The sequence below is a fragment of the Urocampus carinirostris genome, chromosome 15 (genome assembly GCF_059441175.1).
Source record: "Urocampus carinirostris isolate Australia breed hairy pipefish chromosome 15, RoL_Ucar_1.0, whole genome shotgun sequence".
Taxonomy (NCBI): domain Eukaryota; kingdom Metazoa; phylum Chordata; class Actinopteri; order Syngnathiformes; family Syngnathidae; genus Urocampus; species Urocampus carinirostris.
This window is the reverse complement of record NC_142363.1, coordinates 21,990,735-22,014,378: the sequence shown is the minus strand read 5'-3', so window position 1 is coordinate 22,014,378 and position 23,644 is coordinate 21,990,735. Positions and strand designations below refer to the sequence as shown.

At 39.4% G+C, this 23,644-nt stretch overlaps 1 protein-coding gene across 3 annotated transcripts; it reads right to left on the bottom strand.

The window, feature by feature from the left end:
• Positions 1-12,958: 12,958 nt before the first annotated feature.
• Positions 12,959-23,029, bottom strand: vsx2 (visual system homeobox 2). Of its 3 annotated transcripts, none has more exons than XM_088354031.1 (6): positions 22,834-23,029; positions 22,128-22,740; positions 21,352-21,436; positions 20,823-20,946; positions 16,726-16,906; positions 12,959-14,726 (listed from the first exon to the last, which is right to left on the bottom strand). In XM_088354031.1, exons 2-6 carry the CDS (start codon positions 22,528-22,530, stop codon positions 14,380-14,382), a joined length of 1,140 nt encoding a protein of 379 aa, XP_088210157.1. In that variant the 5' UTR covers positions 22,531-22,740; positions 22,834-23,029; the 3' UTR covers positions 12,959-14,379. The 3 variants fall into 3 exon arrangements, with proteins under 3 accessions (XP_088210157.1, XP_088210158.1, XP_088210159.1); XM_088354032.1 differs by having other exon boundaries at positions 22,128-22,701; XM_088354033.1 differs by having other exon boundaries at positions 12,959-14,663; positions 22,834-23,025.
• Between the last annotated feature and the right edge of the window lie 615 nt (positions 23,030-23,644).

The window sequence follows — 23,644 nt, the reverse complement described above, 5'->3', positions numbered from 1 at the left end:
TTTTTTTTAAGGGATCTGTAGCGTCTGTAATAGGTTAGATTGTCTTATCGTTGTCAAAGGTTCATTAACTTGTGAGCGTATATGTATTGCTCCAAATAAGCTTATATGTTTTATGTCTACTTCTGAGGGAGTCAATTTTGTCAATACCGGAACAACATTGTCCTCGTGTGTCTCATAACTGTACTGCACTAAAAAAGGCAACACTTTTATTTTGACCTCTGATATAAAAAACACGCACAGAAATACATACTAAGAATAATAAATTATAAAATAGCCCAAAAAGAACATTTTCATAAAGAAAACAAAAACAAACAAATGTAAATATGTATTGAAAACCGAATAATTATTTTTGTTTGATACACCAAGCAACATGAAGAAACGTAGTGATAACTAATGCAATGGTAGTAATATATTTGAAAATATTTTATTTTGTATGCATCTTTATTTTGTACTTTTTTTCCTTAGAATCCCCATGACAATAAAGCAGTGAGAGATTGAATTGATAGTTTACTTCCCTCAAACTGCCACAGGAGGACGCTGTTAACACAGTGTTTATCATATTTTGGGGAAACGGCTTCGTGCCTGAAATTTATATTCAATTATGCCTAAGAAATCTCATGTGGAAAGAAAGAAAGAAAGAAAGAAAGAAAGAAAGAAAGAAAGAAAGAAAGAAAGAAAGAAAGAAAGAAAGAAAGAAAGAAAGAAAGAAAGAAAGAAAGAAAGAAAGGGAGTAAGAATGAAAGAAAGAAAGAATGAACAAAAGAAAGAAAGGGAGCAAGAATGAAAGAAAGAAAGAATCAACAAAAGAAATAAAGGGAGCAAGAAAGAAAGAAAGAAAGAAAGAAAGAAAGAAAGAAAGAAAGAAAGAAAGTAAGAAAGAAAGAAAGAAAGAAAGAAAGAAAGAAAGGAAGGAAGAAAGAAAGAAAGAAAGAAAGAAAGAAAGAAAGAAAGAAAGAAAGAAAGAAAGAAAGAAAGAAAGAAAGAAAGAAAGAAACAAAGAGAGAGGAGGCAGTGAGAGAGAGAGAAAGAGAGAGGGGGCGGTAGAGAGAGCGAGAGAGCGAGAAAGCGAGAGAGAGAGAGAGAGAGAGAGAGAGAGAGAGAGAGAGTACAATATAATGGCTGTTTAAAGTCAATTGGGTATTGTTATCACAATCTTAATAGAAAACACATTTAATTTTGAACTCTATAACCACACCTCAAACTACGCACCCCATCATTAACCGAGTAAGTTATATGAGTTAACTAAGTTAAGTAAGCAATTTAAGAAAGTAATCAAATCTTGCCGGTAGGAGGGGCACTTCTCTAAGAGCATTACAGTACGTGTTCGCATGCAACAAATAAATCTATTTGTAATCTAACTTTTGTATTCAAAATGATATTTTTATAAACTCCTTAACAATGTTTCATTGTAAGAGGTACACCATGTTTTATTAACGAAGAAAAAGTAAACCAGAGACACTTGACGATTGTGTTTAACGAAAGAATACATTATATGTACTTGCAGTGATTAATATGAGCACTAGAGGGCAGAGAAACACCGCACTGAGGCGCCCCCACGTCAGCCCACCACCACGGCAGTATTGTGATTAGCCTTGTTACCCAAAATGTTGAAGGAGCCATATTGGACCAAAGAAAATTATAACCCCGGAGCTAGAGTGACTTCCCAAAATAAGCTGCGTGCACTCATTAATCTTAGCGACGTCAATCATCAAGGGAAGGAAGGAAGGAAGGAAGGAAGGAAGGAAGGAAGGAAGGAAGGAAGGAAGGAAGGAAGGAAGGAAGGAAGGAAGGAAGGAAGGAAGGAAGGAAGGAAGGAACAAAGGAAGGAAGGAAGGAAGGAATAAAGGAACGAAGGAAGGAACGAAGGAAAGAAAGAAAGAAAGAAAGAAAGAAAGAAAGAAAGAAAGAAAGAAAGAAAGAAAGAAGGAAGGAAAGAAGCAAGGAAGAAAGCAAAAAAAGGAAGGAAAGAAGGCAGGAATGAAGGAAGGAAGCAAGGAAGCAAACAAGCAAGCAAGCAGGGAAGCAAGAAACGAAGGAAGGGAGGACGGGAGTGAAGGGGTGAACAGGAAGACAAGGCAGGGGTTAGGTTGAGAGGAAATGAGAAAGGAGAGAAGGGAGAAAAAAAAAGCAATATAGGAAGGAAGGAAGAAAGGAAGGCATGAAGGAAAAATGAGAGAAGGAACAAAGGAGACAAGGAAGTATGGAAGGGACAAAGGGATGGAAGGGGGCGGTGTTTAGTAAGATAGGGAAATAGGGTGTTTAGGTTGAGAGGAAGTGAGCGAGAAAGGAAGGAAGGAAGGAAGGAAGGAAGGAAGGAAGGAAGGAAGGAAGGAAGGAACAAAGGAAGGAAGGAAGGCATGAACGAAAGAAGGAAAGAAAGAGACATAAAGAAAGTCAGAAGGAACAAAGGAAGTAAGGAGAAAGGAAGGGAGGGAGGGAGGAATTGGAGGGAGGAAGAAAGAAAGAAAGAAAGAAAGAAAGAAAGAAAGAAAGAAAGAAAGAAAGAAAGAAAGGAAGAAAGGAAGGAAGGAAGGAAGGAAGGAAGGAAGGAAGGAAGGAAGGAAGGAAGGAAGGAAGGAAGGAAGGAAGGAAGGAAGGAAGGAATAAAATGAGAAAACATACCATTAACACAGAAACCAAATCATTTTCCATTATCAAACATTCTGACTACGCGCCAGGTAGCCACTAGGAAGCGCCAAAGAGCCGCATGCGGCTTGTTGCCGACCCCCGAGCTAGGGGATCTTCCCAAAATGAGCGGCTTGCTCTCATTAATCTCACTCATGTCAATCAGATCACTGCAAAAGAAATTGAACGTTAATATTGCATTAGTGGAAATCTTTTTTTTAAAACCTCCCTGGGATTGGGATGATCTTGTGGTGGTCCTTTTGGAAAAAAGACCCCCCCCCAACCCCACTATCAATGAGGTTAGCGGTATCAACAGCGGGATCTTACACAAATCTCATCTCTCATAAACTCTTTCCTCTTTCTCCCTCTCAACGGATTAAGTCCATTTGCACTTAGAGGACTAATCCACACTGTTTGCATGTCTTGGCCTCAATAGATGAATTTGGACTTGGCAATTTTAAAACGCATTAAAAAAGTAAGTGGGATTTAAAGAGACACAGTATTCGGAGGGTTTATAAGATTCCACAAGAATTCGTCAGATACATGTACAGTATATATATTCATGCATAAAACTAAAAATGATTTATTGAAAACGAATTTATATTCACGTTTTCTTTGAAATAAAATGACGGTACCAAACACTTAAAGGGACAGTGCATGCTCATACCTGTCAACCTGTACGCTTTTGCCGTACAAGGTACGTTTGTTATGCATTTTAAGACGTGTACGACGTACAAGAAAATCTGTAAAGAAAAAAGCAAATTTGCCAATTATGGGTACCATCCGGTATACACATACTATCACGAAACGGCATATCAATCAAGTCAAACCAGTTTGCCGCGGTAACCTCTATCTCGGTATTGTTTTTTTTCATTGCAAATGAAGCAAGCAGTTTGATGCTACTGTGCACATGCATCTGCCGCCTCGGATTTCTTGTGGTAGTTATGTAGTGAAAGGAAGTCTGTCTCTTTTTAGAGAACCGGCTTTTTCGGCTCAACTCATTAAAGAGAGCCGGCTCTCAAACGGCTCACTTGCTTTGATGCATTATAAGGTGGGACCTCGCTACTTCGCGGTTCCACGTTCGCGGTATCAGAGCTTCGCAAGTCTAAAAAAATAAAAATAATTAAAAAATAGAATAATTTAAAATAAAAAAAAGATTTTAAAAAAAATTAAGCATTTTTGAAGGGGCGTCGCTACTTCGTGGTTCCATGTTCGCGGGTTCAGAGCTTCCCAGGTCCAAATAATAATAATAAAATAAAATAATTAAAAAAAGAAAAAATAATATATATACATATTTTTTTCTTTTTCTTTTTGAAAGGGCGTCGCTACTTCGCTGATTTTCACTTTTCGCGGGTGGTTTTGGTCCCCATTAACAGCGATAACCGAGGGATTACTGTATTACGAATTATTATGTTGTATAATAAAGCTAAGAAAAAAAGGAAGAATAAAAGGAGAAAATGAAAAAAAACAGGTTTGTGGTTATCCCTTTAATCAGTATATTACCAACAATAATTTAATGCAGAATATGAATTAATAATTTGAATTAAAAAATGTATTAGTCTACTAAATTACATTTGCATGTATTTTTTCCTTCTACGGTGAACGTCCAAGCTACTTCATTTTTGGACTTTTTTATAATAACCCTCATTCATGTCGAGCAACTAGTATCTCACAACAAAATGTTAATTGACTATATATATGATATAAACACATGTACAATATAACATGTTAAACTACATGGATAAACACGTTTGAAAAAAATATGGTGTAAGATTTTTTTGTATTTTGTAAGGGAAAATACGACATTTTGTAAGGGCATGGAGCTCAGGAGGTTGACAGGTATGCATGCTCTCCAAAGGTCGGACAGCGTTCGCCAGGCTCCTGAAAATTTCAATGACGCAAAGTGATTAATAAAATAAGGAAATCAATGAATAATTAAAAATTTCATATGACTAACTAAACTACAAAAAAAACATCTCTAATGTTAGATTGATTTTTGGGATGACACTATGATGAAGACGCGTTCATACCGATTAAAAAAAGAATTGTCTCTATTATTTTGAAGATTTTTACCTTAGTAATGTGATTTTTCACACGAAAGTACCCAATTAATATTTCAGTGTTTATTATTAACATTATGGGGCAAACCTTTACCTAAATTGAATTGAACTTTTTTATTTGTTTTCTCGATTGTGAAATGACCACTAGTTGGCAGCGCAAGTAACCTACAATGACCTGGTATTGACACAATAGTCAAGTCAAGTCATTTTTATGGCCCTTAATCTGAAGGATTCTCAAATGGCTGCACAGACCACAGATTATGGCAAATTAAAGACTATTATTACACCTTTCCCTGATCTAAAACCTACATGAGGGCAAGGAAAAACTCAAAACTTCAATATGCGGTAAATGAAGAAACCTTGAGAAGGGACCGCACATGAGGTAATCCCCCTACCAGGATGACTATTTTGATGGTATTGGTACTCTTTTAGTTTCACAAGGAAGTAAAGTTAAAAGCGTCTCAGGCAAATTTTGACTCTGCGCTGGTTTTCCTCCACATCCCCATTACCATCCAGAAACACAACACAGACTTTTCAAGCGTGCAGGTGGTCGGTGTAGCGAAGAAGGGTTATAATCACAAAGTTACAGCACCAATGAGGTCCACGGGCACCTTAACTGTCCTTAGGGGGCACTGTAGTGCCCGTGTGGATCATGATCAGGGGCAGAGGTGTCAAACTCATGGGCCGCAGGCTACACGCCGCCCTGCGTACTATTATATGCGGCCTGTGAAATCATTTTATATACAATCTACTATGATGGCCCGTCTCTATGAAACACTGATAACTCTCAAACTACAGATCCCACAATGCAGCGCTTAAGACTTCCCCGAAATGTTCCAGTGACAATCGAGTTAGCTGTAGCCAGACTAGCACAGCCATTTTTAAAACAATCTACTGACAAACAACAAATCCAGACTGAGTGGTATATTAACAGTGAGTCTTTAGTGTCAGGAGGTGGAGATGTAACGCCCATGGACAAACCTCTATCTATCAAAATGTAACAGAAGGCTAAAAAGGGAAAAGCAGGGTGACATTTCTTTGGATTACGCGGATGCCAGACCCTCAAAATGGTCGAGAAAATGTTGATTTTGAAAACAAAGCCTTTCAAAACCTATCGAAGGATGAATATGTGTTTACCGATACTGCCGGTAAACCCGTGTGTCTTCTTTGTGGAGCTTATGTGGCCGTAATTATGGAATTGAACCTAAAACGCCACTACGAGATGAAAAATCAGCTGAAAAACCTGAATACAGAGCAGAAGAAAGAGAAAGTTGAAGACTTAAAGAAGAACATGAGGATCCAGGATATGTTTTTCACCAAAGCAAAATCCCAAAGTGAAAAACACACATTTTGAATCCATGCAATCAGGATTCAGGGCTAACCACTCTACTGAGACAGCTCTGATCAAGGTAACAAATGATCTCCTAATGTCAATGGATTCTGGCGCTTCATCACTTTTGCTGCTGCTGGATCTTAGTGCTGCTTTTGACACAGTGCGCCACAATATCCTACTAGAACGGTTGGAAAAATGGATTGGTCTCTCAGGAGCCGTCCTCTCGTGGTTCAAATCCTACCTCTCAGATAGGACGCACTGTGTTAAATATGGTGAAACGACATCTGAGTCCTTTAATGTTACCTGCGGTGTTCCGCAGGGTTCAGTGCTCGGCCCCCTACTTTTCAACATTTACATGCTTCCATTAGGTGATATTATTCGCAAGTACAATATCAGCTTCCATTGCTACGCAGACGACACTCAACTATATCTTCCGTTGGAGGAATCTTCCACACTAAACTGTGGAAATTTGGAGGCCTGTCTCACTGAGATAAAAGAGTGGATGTCACTCAATTTCTTGCGTCTTAACTCTGAAAAGACCGAAATGTTAGTCATTGGTCCTTCTAAATGCCGGGACTTATTCTCAAAAACTGCTGTGAACATTGACAAATGTCACATCACACAGAGTGACTCAGTTAAAAATTTAGGTGTCATATTTGACCCTGATCTATCCTTTGAGATGCATGTAAAGCAAATTACTAGAACTGCCTTCTTCCATCTTCGCAACATTGCTAAAATCCGTTCAATACTGTCTCAGTCTGATGCGGAAACAATAATTCATGCATTTGTTACCTCCCGTCTCGATTACTGCAATGCACTACTCTCCGGTCTCCCGAAGTCCAGAATCAAGTCTCTTCAGCTAGTACAAAATGCCGCAGCGAGGCTTTTAACCAGGACAAAAAAGTACGATCACATAACACCGATTTTGGCTAACCTGCATTGGCTCCCAGTTAGCCAAAGATGTGACTTCAAAGTTCTCTTAGTATTGTACAAAATCATACATGGACTTGCTCCCTCTTATCTTTCAGATCTGATCTGCCACTATGTCCCGGTCCGAAGCCTACGATCTGAGAGTGCTGGTCTTCTGATGATCCCGAGAGCAAAGAAGTCTTCTGCTGGTTCGAGAGCGTTCTCCATCCGGGCACCGGTGCTGTGGAATGCTCTTCCCCCTGAGATTCGATCTGCAACCTCAGTGGAAATGTTTAAATCTAAACTTAAAACTCACTTCTACTCCATTGCATACGAATAACCTACTCCTCTTGTCGGTTGAAAATAGTTTGTGTAATATAGTGTAACAATCTGTGAAGCCCTTTGAGACTCTTCGTGATTTAGGGCTATACAAATAAAAATGACTTGACTTGACTTGACATTTTATTTATATTCCCATTTTTTCACATTTTGAATTTGTATAGTTTTAACAAGAGATTCTTTTGTAGAGCACAAAGTGGAAGTTATTTCATGTTTAAGTCTGGAATAACATTCCTGTTGTCACGGTTGCCATGGCGCCCAATTGGTCCCGCCCGTGTGGCGCCAGCTGCGGCACATTGACAGATTGTCTTTCCGTCTTTTTAAGCTCAGTGATCTCATTTTTCCTTGGTCAGTCCGTCAACGAACCTCTGCCCTGCAAGACGTGGGTTCTGACTCGGTCCTGTTTTCCTGTTGGTATTTTCTGTCCGTATTGCTCCCGTTTATTTTGTCCTGTTAAATATCGGTTTCCAGTTTCGTTCCCGTTTTTTTTTGTCCTGTTTATTATTCTCTCCATTTTTAGTTCCCGTTTAGTTTGTCCTGTTTGTTTTCGATATCTTGATTCGTTATCTATCTTGTCTGTCCCGTCCTGTCCGGTATCGACCCCATCTGTCCGATATCTGCTCAGGCAATTGGAATCGATCTCGTTGGTCTCTGGCTTCCTGTCTTTTCACACCAGACCGCACATATTTCTGGTGTAAAGCACAAATTGTATCTATATTTTCATTGTTTTTTATTTTAGTTTGATTTCTTTCAGGTATCTTTCATGAAGAGCAAAGTATTTTAAGTTTATTCCTGTCTGTTTTTATTTATATTCATGTTTTTTTTTTAAATCAAGTTTTAGTGTATTAAATAACTAACCTGTTCAGCCTGCAACCAAAGGTGTGATTTGAGTTTTGGCCCTCTGTCTGTTTGACACCGCTGATCTACAACGAGAAGCTTTGTGGAGGAGTGAAGTACCGATCCAAGGAAGATCTGATCCAAATACTAGCTTGATATCAATAATATCGAATTTCAAAATCATGTTAAGAAAAACGTCAAGTTTTAATGTATTTAGTAAATATTTATCCTGTTCGGACCACAACCAAAGGTGTGATTTGAGTTTGACACTCCTGAAGCTGATCCACTCGAAATGGGTTACACTAGTTGAGAAAAACTGATCTATACCTCTCACCTGGGCAGCACGGCGGCACGGTTCTGAGGTCATGAGATCGAACCTCCTGTGTGGAGTTTGCATGTTCTTCCCGTGCTTGCATGGGTTTCCTCCGGGCACTCCGGTTTCCTCCCACATTCCAAAAACATGCATGTCAGGTTAATTGGTCGGTCCAAATTGTCCCTAGGTTTGAATGAAGAAGCGAATTGTCTGTCTCTGTCTGTCCCTGGGACTGGCTGGCAACCAGTTCAGGGTGTCCCCTGCCCACTGCCCGAAGAGAGCTGGGATGGGCTCCAGCACCCCCGCGACCCTACTGAAGATAAGCGGTACAGATAATTGATCTCTCAGCTCATGGCTTCTCAGGTTTGAGTTGAGATGTTTTAAGCCGACTTTCGAGTTTTTTTTATGATTAAGTGGCTCACTAAAATCAGTTCCTAGATCCTTTCCGGACAGCTGTTCATCAAATGTAGCGGAAGATTTTGTGGAAAGCCGAGTGCAAGTGGCCTCCGAGTATCCGAACAAGATATTTGCACACATGGCGAAGCGCACAAAGCCTAGCTGTCGGATGAGCGGCTTAAGTGTCGCCTGTTAAAGTCATTTCAAATCAGACATTCGCCGGATGCCGCTTTGGGCCCCCCCTCGCTCGGCCCCTCCCCGACGATCCCGTCTGAAATTGAAGGCTCTCGACTGCGACGGATTACGGGAGCTAACCCAGGCGTGCAACAGGGGAGGTGGGCAGGAGAGAAGGGGGGAGTCCTGCGCTAATGAGGCCAGTCAACAGAGCATCAACAAGTAGCTTCGGCGCTGCAAGGAGAGTTCTGCCACGGATGCCGGGAAGTCACGTTTCATACCAAAAGATGATTGATTTTCTGTGCAGTTTTGTTTAATGCACAGGTGTCAAACAGGCGGCCCGGGGGCCAGATCAGGCCCGCTAAGGGATTGAATCCGGCCCGCGTGACGACACTCAGAGAAGCGCAAGAGAAAAACCAGCTGCAGATTGAAATGTCAACTTGATGTTGCCAGAGAAAGGTGGCTCGAACAAAGACACTGTACTTGTATTTCTCTCTCTCTCTCTCTCTCTCTTTTTTTTTCTTTCTTTCTTTTCCACCCATTTTCTCCCACTCTGTCTCTGTCTCTTTCACTCTCTGTGTCTCTTTTTCTTTTCCTTTGTTGTTCTTTGTCTCGTTCTCTCTCTTTGTCTTTTAACCTCATTTGCTCTAACTTCCTTTTTTCCTTTTCTCTTTTCTCTTTCTCTCTTCATACCTTTTGCACTTTCATTTCTCTTTTCTCTCCTTCTGTCTTTCTATTTCTTTTTTGATTTCTTTCTTCCTCTCCCTTTCTTTTCCCCCTCTCTCACGACGTTTTATCTTTTGTTTCTCACGCTCTCTGCCTCTCTCTCTTTTTCTTTCTTTGTTCCACCTTCTCTCTTTTTACGTCCCTCTTTATCTTATTTCTTTATCTCTCTTTTTCTTTCTCTTTAATCTACTAGTCCGGCCCCCAACAGAATGTTTGTTCTATTGAGTGGCCCCCCGAGTTGAAATGAGTTTGACACCCCTGGTTTAATGGGTTACATGCAGTGGTTCTCAAACCAGGGTCCGTGGACCACCGCGGAGTCCATGAGTCGCAACATAGAGATGTGAAAAAAATATTTCAAATTTAAAAAATACATCAATTCCGAAAGATCGTGTTGCATATTAAAGTAATCCCTCGCTATAAACACAGTTCAACTTTCACTGTCTCGCAATGTGTTCTGCATTCTGATTGGCTAAACAGTCTCTAAGAGAGTAGATATGCCAGTAGGTTGCCATGGCGCCCAATTGGCCGCGCCCGTGTGGCGCCAGCTGCGGCTCATTGAGAGTTTGGCTTTCGGTCTACATTAACCTCAGCGCTCTCTTTCTTCCTTTGTCAGCCCGTCAAATGAACCTCTGCCCCACAAGATGTGGGTTCTGACTCGGTCCCATTTTCCTGTTGGGATTTCCAGTCCGGTATTATTCCCATTTATTTTTGTCTTGTTTAATTTCGGGTTCCAGTTTTGTCTCCATCTGTTTTTGTCCTGTTTGTTATTTTCTTCTGTTTCTGTTCCCGTCTAGTTTCTCCTGTTTATTTTTGATATCTTGATTCGTTATCTATCTTGTCTGTCCCGTCCTGTCCGGTATCGACCCCATCTGTCCGGTATCAACTCGGACAATTGGAATCGATCTCGTCGGTCTCTGGCTTCCTGTCTTTCCACGCCAGACCGGCTGCCTAACGTGCATGACTCCCCATTTCCCGTAAAATGAAGGCTTGTGTGAGAACGTCACGCGATTGGGTCTTGATCCTGTTCTGGTTCCTGACAAGGTATTGGTAATGATTAAAAGTCTACCGCAGGGGTCTCCAACCTGGTGCCCTAAAGACAGATGAGGTGCCCGTAGACCTGTTCTTGAAAAGTATCTTACAAGTACTGGGTCATTGAGATTTATTTATTAAATGAATGAGTCTATTTAACCCCTTATTTAATAACATGTTAATAAATTAGTAACAAGATAGTAATAACATAAAATAATCTTTATTTTAGAAATTCAAATAAATAAATTCCAGTTCATGGGCTTCATGGTCCCCAAAAAAATCTATTCAAGTATTGATATTTAATATAAGCAATTAATTAAGATAATAGAATGAGAATCTATTCATTTATTAAATACATTTATTTATTTATGTTTTTATCGATTTTATTTTACAGGAAATACCACAAACTAAATTCCAATTCGTTGTTGTTATAAAGCGAATAAGCAAAATGTGTGCCGTTTTTTAGCTAGCTGTGTGGCTACATTTTTAGCTTTGTAACTAGCTATCATCCTACCTTTTAGGCTATCTAGCTAGTTTTTTTGCATGCTATCTAGCTAACATTTTAACTTTTTACTGGTTATCAAGCTAAATTTCGCCCTCTTTTCTAGCTAGCTATTTTTTCCCTAACTTTCTATCTAGCTATTTAGTTGGCTTTACTCTTTCAACTAGCTTTTTAGCTCCACTTATTTCTTTACCCGTTTAACTTTCTAGCCAACTATCAAGCTACCTTTTTAACTATTTAACAAGCTATCCAGCTAATTGGATTTTTTTAGAAATTCATATCAAATTGGGTTAATTAGTAACAAAGAGTAGCCTTCATCTTGAAAAAGCTAGGATACTCCTTGTCTACATGTACAATATACATGGACACCTCACTATGGTTATTACTGCTTCACGGATTTTGATCTGAATTGCCTTTATTGTCATTGATATCAACGTATTGTACATTGTGTTCTGTAGCAGACAGCACACAGCAAATGCTATCACGGGGGCAGGTTTGGAATGGCTTTGTGTGGTGTGGGAGGGGGATAACTGACAGTTTGCGCGACAGTGATAGGCCGGTGTATGCTGTGAATACCAAACAACTTAGGTGGGTGGGCGCACAACTCAATGTGTGCACCCAAAACAAACTGTGATGCACAGCCACATAGTAATTCATTACATTGAGAAGAAAGTCATTAATTAAAACCAACTCTGAGAAAAGTCAGGAAGGTTTAAAGAAATTGTGATCACCGTTGGGTGCTCTGTGGATTGTTATCGGGTCCGGAAAGAGACTGAGGAGGAGAGAAGGGGTTGCAGGTCCAGCCTACTGCGGCTAGACTACGTAACAACTTTCACAAGCTACCCATGCCTATATCTGACCAACGCCATATCCATTACCCATGAAATGGATACCCTGGAGCTATAGCATATAGAATAGCCAATTCTAGCATGCAGATAGCCAGCTACTCTCTGAAGCACTTCTTAGGTGAAGAGCTCCTATTACGTGTATATCTAGAGTTGTTATTCAAGACACTGGTATACTCTCAGTCAGTAAGGATATAATCTTGAAGAAAGTTTGATCCTTGGGGGCTTTTATTAAGGTGCAAAATAAATTAACAAATGTACACGTTTTACAGGGGGCGCTGCTCCCCCATGACCACAATAACCAAGGTAATACTGTACAGTACTTTTACATGATAAATTAATGCTTGGGCCTGTAATTAGGGTTTGTTCTTTGCTTTCAATGTATTCAATCGTGGTGGATTCATCCCTTAACCACTAGGGTTGTAGACATTTCTTGTGGTGTGTCTTGGGCAAGTAGGAAAAGGTGTCTGCTTCACAGATTTAGACTGTCACACGTTGTTTATGAAATGTAACACCTGCAATGAATATTTTCTTTCCTCCTGGCCCAAATTAATTTACCGAATGCGGCCCTCCACTCGAAAACTTATTGCATCATGTCAGAGACCCCAGGACACAGAAAGGTTGGATACGTACAAGTAGGGCTGGACAGTCCATCTGGCACATACAGAGCGCGCCCTACTTGGTGGGTCGGAGTCCACTTCTTACCATTTAGCAAGATCAACCGAATAAAGCAGTGAATTTCAAACAGTGGGGCGAGCCTCCCCTGAGGGCCACAAAGCTCCATCAAGGAGACGCGGGCACTTTTAACTTCAAGGAACTTTTTTAACGTTCCCAGATAAAGTGCAATTGCACCTCCACTACACTAGGAACTCTCTTAGCAGTGTTTTGTTTACACTTAGCCTCCATACAGCATATAACACAGAATGAGAGCATAGAGTGTGAGGTGTTGACACAAAGTAGATTAGAAACTCAAGTGACACCATGAGAAAATATTTAACTTGGACGAGGAGACAGGCAGAGAGAGACTGGGAATAGAGACCAGGGTTGGGTAGGGTTACTTTAACTTGATTACTTTCAATTACTTTTGGATTACTCCAATACCAAATATGCTAGTAAAAGATAAAAGAAACTAAATATGAATAAAATTACGAAATTTTGTGCAGGCTTGGGGAGTAACGGAACACGGAAATGATTTATTTTCGTTTTGTTTCTGTCGCATTTTGTGTTAGTTTTGCTGGAGATCAAAGCCAGGAGAGAAGGCTTACCACGTGTTGTGAGTCATAATTTTTTTCATATTTAGTTTCTTTTGTCTTTCATTAGCATATTTGGTATTGGAGTAATCCAAAAGTAATTGAAAGTAATCACGTTAAAGTAACCCTACCCAACCCTGAAAGAGACCGACAAAGGTCTCCTCCCGAAAGCTAAAACGAGGAAGATTGACGAAGCGTACGTAGCACTTCATTGCGACCGCGGAGGTGGATGAGCAAGGAGCAGTGTGCTTGCTATGTTAAAAATGTTGGCAGCGGGCAGCATGAAGCCAAATAAATTAAGCTTTCACTTCCAGACATTAAAACCCAATCATACTGATAAGGCGTAGATTTGGCATCACGACATTGTCGTGGAACCACCAAAATGATGTGGTCACTTAAAAAAAAAAGATCGATTTTGGGGGCCCAGAGAGAATTTCTTCTTCCGAATGGGGGGGTGCAGAAAATGAATGAGAAGCACTGCATTGGTGTATGCCAATCCAGCCCTTTACACAGCATTACCAGGGTTGGGTAGGGTTACTTTAACTGGATTACTTTCAATTACTTTTGGATTACTCCAATACCAAATATGCTAATAAAAGACAAAAGAAACTAAATATGAATAAAATTACAAAATTTTGTGCAGGCTTGGGGAGTAACGGAATACATGGAACGGCAAAAATGATGTTGGCAAACTGTTTGGATTTATTTTCATTTTGTTTCTGTCGCATTTTATGTTAGTTTTGCAGGAGATCAAAGAGATCAAAGCCAGGAGAGAAAGCTTATCACGTGTTGTGAGTCATCATTTTATTCATATTTAGTTTATTTTGTCTTTTGTTAGCATATTTGGTATTGGAGTAATCCAAAAGTAATTGAAAGTAATCCAGTTAAAGTAACCCTACCCAACCCTGAGCATTACATAGAACAACAACTTTGTTTCTTCCCGGATCAGCATTCAAGATGTGGAATGTGAAACCCCAAAAAGTGCGTCTGGGTCTTGGTCCTTGCAAGAGTCCAGACCCGCTTCAAAAGAACCAGTGAGTTTCAAGGGCCACTCGCCTCCTCCTTTCCGTTCTGCTCCTCTTCAGGCCGGTCTTGGTGAACCGTCCCGAGCACTTTGGCGCTGTGCTCCTGCGCTTTGGCCCTCAGAGCGGCGATGCTGTTTTCTCTCAGTTCCTCTTTGGAAATGGTCGACTCGCCGTTTGACCGGCGTTCTTCCGTTTCGGGTTCTTCGGCCCTCTGAGATGACGAAGACGGCGGCGGCGGCGGCGGCTCATCGCATTCGGCCGAAGGGGGCCCCGGGGTCTCCATGGACTTCTTGTGCATGCCTGCAAAGAGTCGCGGGCATTCAGATTTACAATCGCGTCTGTTGACCGGTAAGCCGTCTTGGACTGAAAACAGCAAGCAAAGAAGTTGTGGACAGTTAAGAGACGGGTGTTGTTAAAGGAAGAACAAAAGTATGGAAAATCAAGCATGGAATTAGGAACGGAAAACACGAAAACGAATCATGCAAAGTGCTACAGTCGCTGAACATTTGCGTACAAAGTAAAAATTGTGGAAATATTTTCAGAGATAAAAGTGCACTGGAAAATTAAGGAAGGAATCTAGGTACATTACTGTTAAAGTTAAAACTTATATAAACTCTATGTTGGCAAAATTACTCAAATAAAAACAAGCATTAAGGTATTTAAAATTCCCAAGCGGGAGAGCACTGTCGAGTGGCCCACTCCGGGCGAGTGCCTCGACGGACCTCTCCTCCCGTGTGTGAAGCTAACTTTATACACACAGGAAACAGAAAAATACACCGGAAATGCGACTTAAAAATAAAAGAGTACAAGACTGATAAACGTACAAGAGATGCAATTAGACTGATTATTGAAACGTTACTTCATATGTGTGTGTGTGTGTGTGTGTGTGTGTGTGTGTGTGTGTGTGTGTGTGTGTGTGTGTGTGTGTGTGTGTGTGTGTGTGTGTGTGTGTGTGAAAGATTGTTTTTATATTTAGGAATATAAAAACAAGTTATATTCACACAGTGAATTCTGAGAAATATTACAACCAAAACGACAAACCTATCAATTACTAAAATTATATTGGTTATTTTGTAACATTATTTCTAGGGTAGATAAATTTATGAACAATGATTTTTAGTGATTTATTTATATATTTAAACTTACTTTCCAAGTAGGAGAAAAAGAACACTTATCCTTAAAATTACCAGATTTTCTCCCATAGCTGATGGTGTTAAAGTCTGGCGTACCTCTGTCCACCAGAGGGCGCCGAATTATTTTGTTATTGGGACAGGTGTGTCCAATCACCCAACACCTGTGACATTTTGGACATCATTCAGTGTCGGAAGATGTTTTGTTTTCCGCCTTAATTTACCAAACTCACCATTTTTCCGATTCATCCTGTTTTCTGAGGTTTGTTTTTGTGTTATCTAGTTAAGACAGTTTCATTGTTGTTTTTGACCATTTGTTTGTTACTTCATTGATGATTTTGTTGTTGAATGTCATCTTTTTTGAGCACCTCGCAATGCTTCCTGCTTCGTGCGTTTGGGTCCACCGGAGATTGTTGTGCTCTTTGAATCGTATTTCTTTATTTGTAAAACAAGAAAAAGGTAACACAAGGAAGATGGGCGCTAATTTTAGTTTATGAAGTATTATTTTTCTTATTTGACTAGATTTAAGTACCTATTTTAAAATAAATCTTATTGAGGGATTATTTTTCTCTTAAGGACAGGAGTGCAATATCGCATGTCTACCACTACCGGCAGGAGTGCTGTGGTCCTTTTCTACCTAAGTAATAAGAAATGTGACTATCATTTTTTTTTCTACATTTTAGCCAAAAAGATGCATCAAAACAGCATTTCTTGGATAGGAATTTTTTTAAGTGCCGTTTGCAAAATGTTAAATAAACAACGGTGCACATGAGGCCTCGGAAGACCAATAATGACTACCCTATTCCCAAGGCTAGAACTGTGACCGTGTCACATAACTGAAGGTAAATACAAATGTATCCTTCTCATTTGCAGTATTTTTTGACATTTTTACAAAAAACTCTTCCGGCACCTTGTTTTGAACTATCATTATTGAAGACAAAAATGACAGTTAAAATGTACTTCAACGTTCATAGGTAACTATTGGAGGGAGACACATTTTATTATATTTGTATATGAGACACAAGCTCTGACACTATTTTTATTTCATATATTTTCTGAAATCAAAGTGAAGTAATATGGACTGGAGATAAGGAGACAAGGTTTAGCTTTATATATATATGGTGTGGCTCTCACTGGAAAAAAAATCTAAATATTTTGCATTCGTAGCTCCTTGGTGTCCAATAGGTTCCCGACCCCTGAAGTAGAGGATGATGACAAAGAAGGAGACCCACCTAACAACCAAGGAGCGCAGGACTCCATGATGCCGTCCTTAGCCGACTTGAGGATAGACTCAGGCAACGGGATGGAATGGCGGACCATGGCCCCGTAAAGGCCATATTCGGCCATGACGGTGCTGCGTCCCCAGCACTTTTCGCGCTTCCTCCACTTGGCTCGGCGGTTCTGGAACCACACCTACAACCACACAAAACCATCTGCTATAGGAGAAAATTTGCTAACCAGATATTCAGTAGATCCCCAAAATTCCTCATTGCTAGTATTTTCTCGTTTAGTTTTTCTTTTCCGTTATGTTGTAAAAAACATCACATCACAAAAAAAAAACTGAAAAGAAAATAGGGATGATAGGTTGAAGACCAAGGCTTATAGGAGACCCATTCCCAGAACAACTTTGAACACTTCTTCTATAAATCCTATAAAAGTGTGAGAGGCCTCCTTTTTTGCGAGACTCTAGAAGGACAGTCAATTCTGATGAAGGGTTTTTAAGTTTTAGTTCAGGGGATGGGCAACCCAAAATGTTAAAAGAGCCAGAACAAGAACAAGATAAAAGGTCTATAAAAAACTGGTTTTAGACTAAAAGAAAAGGTGGTTCGCGCATAAAAGTTAGTCATTCAATATTTTATATTCTAAAGAAAACCATCACCAAAAGAATACAGTAGTATTTCTACCTATAAATGTCTCTACATATAAAAGTTTCAGGTTGCAAAGTATGTGAATGGGAAAATATTGCCTCTAGTTACAAAGGTGTTTCAGGATACAAAGTAAAAATATAGTACAGTACGCGCTGCTCAGGATTCTACCTGGCATCCTGGTGCGTATGCTCTTCGTGTCCCCAGTAAAGGATTCTATACATTTTACTATAAAAGATTTTATACGATTAAATACAAGTTACATTTATCGAGTCTCTCTCTCTCTCTCTCTCTCTCTCTCTCTCTCTCTCCCTCCACTATCCCCCTCTAATTCTTTCTTTCTGTGTCTCTCTTGCTCTCTCTTTCTCTATTGCTTTCTCTCTCTTGCTCGCTCACTCTCTTTATCTACTTATCTCCTTATCTCTCTGTCTCTCTCCCTCTGTATTTATCTCTCTCTCTCAGACTGTCTCTCTCCTCTATCTCCCTCTCATTCTCTTTCCTTCCGTGTCTGTCTATGTCTTGCTCTCTCACTCTTTCTTTTTCTTTCTGTGTCTGTCTATCTCTTGCTCTCTCTCTATTACTTTCTCTCTCTTGCTTGCTTGCTCTCTTTTATCTATTTATCTCTTTATCTCTCTGTCTTTCTCTATATCACTCTCTCTCTCTTTGACTGTCTCTCTCCTATCTCCCTCTCATTCTCTTTCTATCTGTGTCTGTCTATGTCTTGCTCTATCGCTCTTTATCTTTTTATCCTTGTCTGTTGATCTCTTGCTCTCTCTCAATCGCTTTCTCTCTCTTGCTCGCTCGCTCTCCTTTCTTCTATTTCTCTCTCTATCTCTCTCTCTTTCCCTCTCTATTCATCTCTCACTCTGACTGTCTGTCTCTATCTCCCTTTCATTCTCTTTCTTTATGTGTCTGTCTTTGTCTTGCTCTCTCTTGTTCTTTCTTTTTCTTTCTGTGTCTGTCCATCTCTTGCTCTCTCTATCACTTTCTCTCTCTTGCTTGCTTGCTTGCTCGCTCTCTTTTCCTCTATTTCTCTCTCTTTGTCTCTCTCTTCCTCTCCCTCCCTCTCGCTATTTATTTTTCTCTCTTTCTCCCTTTATCTCTCTCTCTCTCTCTCTGACTGCCTCTGTCTCCCTCTCGATGTCTTTCTTTATGTGTCTTCATGTCTATCTCTTGCTCTCTATCTTTATAGCTTTCTGTCTTGTGCTCTCTCTCTCTCTCGCTCACTCTCTCTTTCTCTTTCTCTCTCTCTTTCTCTCTAATAAAAGAATGAGCTTAGCATTCAACAGTATTTTGTTTGTTGTCAAAAGTCCTTTTTTTCCAGAGGCTTGTATGTTTGGGGTGTTGGGGAGGAGGGTTGCTTTGTGAAAACCGAGTATATTGTATAATTGATAATAGCAAATAGTGTAAGTTTGTATTATTCATTTTTGTTTTTGCAACGAGAAGAAAAACTATACTTATACGATCATCTGTTATGTTGAAAGATTTTGTCTATCAATAATTTAAAAAACGAAAAAAATCCAGCCTGCATCAGAATTGGGAACATTTTATTTGCCGGTGACACCTGGGGACCATCAAGTGGGTGCACACACCTGACAATGACGTCATAGGGAGCAAGCGCCCCACCACCACCCCATTGAAAAATAAGTTAATTTCAGGCCCGATCGATGGCGGCCGGGCAGGGCCAAATATCACGGGAAATTAAACTAGCAGGACTCCAGGGCGCCACGCTATTGACCCGCCTTAATAAATTCTATGTAGTTATTTCATTTGAGGACAATCCCCCCACCCCCACACCCTTCTCCCAACCTCAAATCATTTAACTAATTACACACAATGAGCAAAAAAAATCGGCCTTCATTTTTATTTAGCAGAGGAGCCAGCCAGATTCCCTTTTATTATTATTTATGAGAGCACGCGCGCGTGTTATTATTTATTGGGTGATGTTACGGCGGGGGCTCCTAATGAGAATCGAGATTAAAAGGCGGGCAGATGGATGATGCATTCAGGGGTCAGGCCGCAATCTTCTCGTCTGATTAGGTCGTTAGCGTCTGTTTCCGCACAACAAATTGTTTCGCTTTTCGAGAGAGTCTGATGAGAAACGAGGTGTCCGAGCGGGAGGGGGGTATTTAAACGTATCATTCGTTGACGCTTTTTCGTGGCGATGCAGCGACGGCGACGTTCAATGCACCTGGGAAATGTCACCTCCAAAAACGGCTGGCCACAACATTTTAAATTGCTGATGCTTGCTGAATTCCCCCGAAATATATAAAATCGTGTACTAAAAGAGTCGTAATATACATTAAATAAACGAAAAATGCTAGTAAAATATGTTTTTGTCAACAGAAAGGCAAGAAATGATGCTAAAAATGATTATTATATCAAGCATTTCTTTATAGGATAGCGTTATAATTTCAGTTCTGAAATGTAATTTCCTTTTTTTAATGATCATTTTATGCCTTATAATTCAGTTTTTTTTGTTTTGAATTTGAGTCCAAGAAAAAAAAAATGCAATAGGTATAGCATAAAAGCTTATGCTTCAGCTTTTGGACACATGTTTATGTATTATATTGATGTATATAATACAGCTGTTTTCTGAGCAAATCTTTCTTTCTTTCCTGTCATTAATAAGTCGTTGGTGTTGCTTTTTTTGTGGTGTGCCCAGTTAAAAGCCACAGCCACAATGAATAAATCACAAATACGAATGAAAACAACTCATAATGCAAATAAAATAAATAAAATGCTTGTAACGTATTATACCAAGGTTGTAGAAAATAATACTGAATTATTCAATTTCCAATCTTTCGCAAATGTATATATATATAATGACATTAAAACCAAAAGTATTAATTTAAAACTGTAGATAAAGACCAAACGTTTACTGACGTAGTTTTATAGGTTTACTATCTAAGTGGTAAATGAATTAATTACTGAAATTAATTAATTACTGAACGTCATAAAAGAAACACTGTTAAAATAACACTCAGAGAGTAAAATGGAAACTATTTGATTTTTATTTTCGAAAAAAATGCAAATTTCCAATTGTGACATTATTCTGTGGATGAATAAATAAAAACGACATTATTTAATTAGAAAATTTAAGATTTCACAGATTCGAACTCAAACTAGACCTCTAATTCATGAAATAAATATCGAAATGCTTTTGCTGTATGGTTGATTGGCTGCTAATTAACTCATCCAACAATTCTATGACCTGAATTTCAAAATGCATTAAATTATCTGGACTTCACTATGCAGCTTTTGAATTGATCTCCAAATATATGGTAAACATAAAAAGGAAAACATGCAGCAGAAAAAAATGGAAATAAAAAATCCAACCAAATATTCCAGACAAACTCTAAAAAAATTGCATCTCCAGTTTTACTGTGGCCTTTTTTTTCACGAATGAATGCATATATGAATGAATGAACGAATGAATATTGATAAACGTGAGCGATTCAGACCTGTATCCTGTCTTCAGGCAGTTCGGTCTTCATGGCCAGCATCTCTCGTGCGTACACATCAGGATAATGGGCCTCGTTAAAGGCCTTCTCCAGCTCCTCCAGCTGGTAGGACGTGAAGATGGTCCTGCTTCCACCACAAACACCATCCAGGAAAAAACAGTCATACTGTAATCGTTTTTATAAATAAAAGTAAAGTTCCTCATTCAATAGATTCCAACACAAAGGCAATGCAGAAAAACGCACTCACACTGTAGTCGTTTTTCTATAATTTAAGTATTTTATTCAGTAGATAGGAAACAAGAATTGAAATTATCTCCAGCACATCCATTGCACAAATATTTACTAGAATAAACTGTAGTTGCAAAGTAAATATAACAATGTAATCCTTGACATTTAAAATTGACCAGTTTTTCACGAGAAATGCGCAATAAATGTAACTTGTGAATTCTCACGGGTTAGAACTGCAATCGAATGGTATTTTTCATTTATTCAAAATGCATATTTGTAAAATATTGAATTCACCACTGACCTGTGACGTCTTTTCTTGCGTTTCTTGCTCTGAGCTATCGAGGACTTGCTCAGTTTTCTTTCACTGGAGGACAAATCCTCGGAGTCTTCGCGTGGAAAATGACAACAAAAGGATTTTAAGAAAGGGATGCCCACACATGAAAATATTAGGAATCTGAAGATGCAAAACAGTAGATACAATTGTCTTAATAATGCGTGCAAGATCTTGCACACGGAGACTTTCACTACTTAATATTGTCATTTATTGGTTTTGAAACAAATAATTTATCTTGGTCTTTCTTGGCTGTTGTTTATTTGGCCTTAGAAAACACATTTTATGTATTTATTTGATTTCTTTAGCCTTAATGTTAAATTTTGAAATTTAAATAATATTATAATAATATAGTATTCAAAAAAATAATAAAACTATAGATACTAGAATAAGACTACCACTAATAGTAATAATATTAATATGTCATAATATGTTGAGCATGTGTATTGTAATACCCCTCAGTAATAGTAAGGTAACAGAAAACACTTTTATCTATTTGTATAATTCTCTTGAGGTTCATTTTTACCATTTTTAAATCAAAAGTGAGGGGTATCCTTGTGCAGAAAGAACCACACTAAAACCAGAAAAAAACAATGTTTTCATGGGTAGAGAAGCCTGATAAGGTAACCAAAAATTGCACGATTTAATATTGTTATAGTGTATTTTACAGCTGCTTTAAGACATGGCCCCCGACCATCTTGCACAAGAGGAGGGTTAAAAAATGATAAATACAACGGAATGCTGACCAGAGCTTGCAGACTGCCCTGCATCCGTTCGCCCGACATCGTTATCTTCACGCGGCTGCAGACGCACATCATGCCGCTCCAAGACCCCGTCCAAAAACGCAGGTTGCCGGTAAAACGCAGGAATCCCCGCGGGGCCGAGTAATCCCACACTGACCCCCATCCCGGCGTGTCCGAGCATCGACCTAGCCGCGATCAGATGCGCTCCCGCCGGGAAGGAGCTGAGGGGGCTCCTGGGGGGCGCAGTGGGCTCCTTGTTGAGCCCCAAGATCTCCTGGATGCCAAAGCCGGTGCATCTACTTGGCGGGTGGATGACTGTGGTCTTCTGCAATGGTGGAGGGGGTCTTCTCATGGTCTCGGTGGGGTTCAAAGTTGCAGAAAGCACTGCACCTTGTTTGCCCGTCATGGCAGAATTTGTCTTTTCTCAGTGGATGTAACTGGCTGCTCCCCAGTGCATGGTCCTCTGTGCACAAGTGCGTGCGGATGGCTTTTTTACAAAATGGTCCCTTTATCCAACAGGTCCATCCCGACGAGAGGCTGAGCCCGGCAGCCAATCAGCAGCGAGGATTCAGGATTCCTGAGGATGCATTTTAGACAGACGCCCTGCATCACAATCCTTAATCACGCAGAAGCAAGCATGAGTAATGACTTATTGTTTAGAATTAGTCACATTCTACACAAAAAAAAACACATTTCTGCAGATCATTACCTTCATAGATTGCGTGGGAGTGAAATAATCAAAGGCCCGCTGCAAAAACACGACAAGTGGACAAACGACGTGGAGCCATTGTTTTCAGTTCTGTGCGTGGATTTCTCCTCGCGTGTTAATCCCGCTGCAATAGATTAAAGAGCAGGAAAACGATGCACGATGGGAAGGATGAGTGGCCAAAAGAGGATGGGAAATAAATGGTCCAAGTCCAATCACATCAGAGGATAATAATCAGAAGGATATTCATTATCATAATGATAACAATAAGAAAAGGATAAAGAGCGTCACAAACAATCACAGTAAATAATAAGTATTATAATATATCTGTAATAATATCAATAACAATAAATACACTATATATTGTAGATAATTACATGCAAACGTAAAACATACGGGTTGGTGTCAAATTAAGGCTGCATTTAGGCGTGGCTCTTCGTCCAAATCCAAAATTAACAATTACAAAATGACTAGACGACAGTTGAATAAGAAAGTACATTTTCTGTATAATTTGAATATTAATTTAATTCCGGAAGCAGGATGACGAAACTATTCGGCCTCCAAGTGTGTGTACCCTAGTTTATATATAAAAAAAACTACTAGAATTTAAAAAAAAACGTTTTTTGATTATGTTTTCTTAACATTTTGGCTAGTGTTCCAAGAAAAAGTAAGTAAAAAAGACGATTACAGGGGCAAATTAACAAGAATAATAGTACTGATGAGGGGCAAACTAGCAAAAATTATATTATTATTATTATTACTAGTAGTAGTAGAAATAATAATGATAATAATAATAATAATAATATAGAGCAAT

What these genes read in the sequence shown, in the direction of transcription:
- vsx2 (XM_088354031.1), bottom strand. Translation starts at nt 22,530, where the DNA reads ATGACGGGCAAACAAGGTGCAGTGCTTTCTGCAACTTTGAACCCCACC. An exon ending in AGGGCAGTCTGCAAGCTCTG is followed by an intron (nt 21,437 to 22,127) that starts GTCAGCATTCCG and finishes TTCCACGCGAAG; the next exon opens with ACTCCGAGGATTTGTCCTCC. An exon ending in CGCAAGAAAAGACGTCACAG is followed by an intron (nt 20,947 to 21,351) that starts GTCAGTGGTGAA and finishes TGGTGGAAGCAG; the next exon opens with GACCATCTTCACGTCCTACC.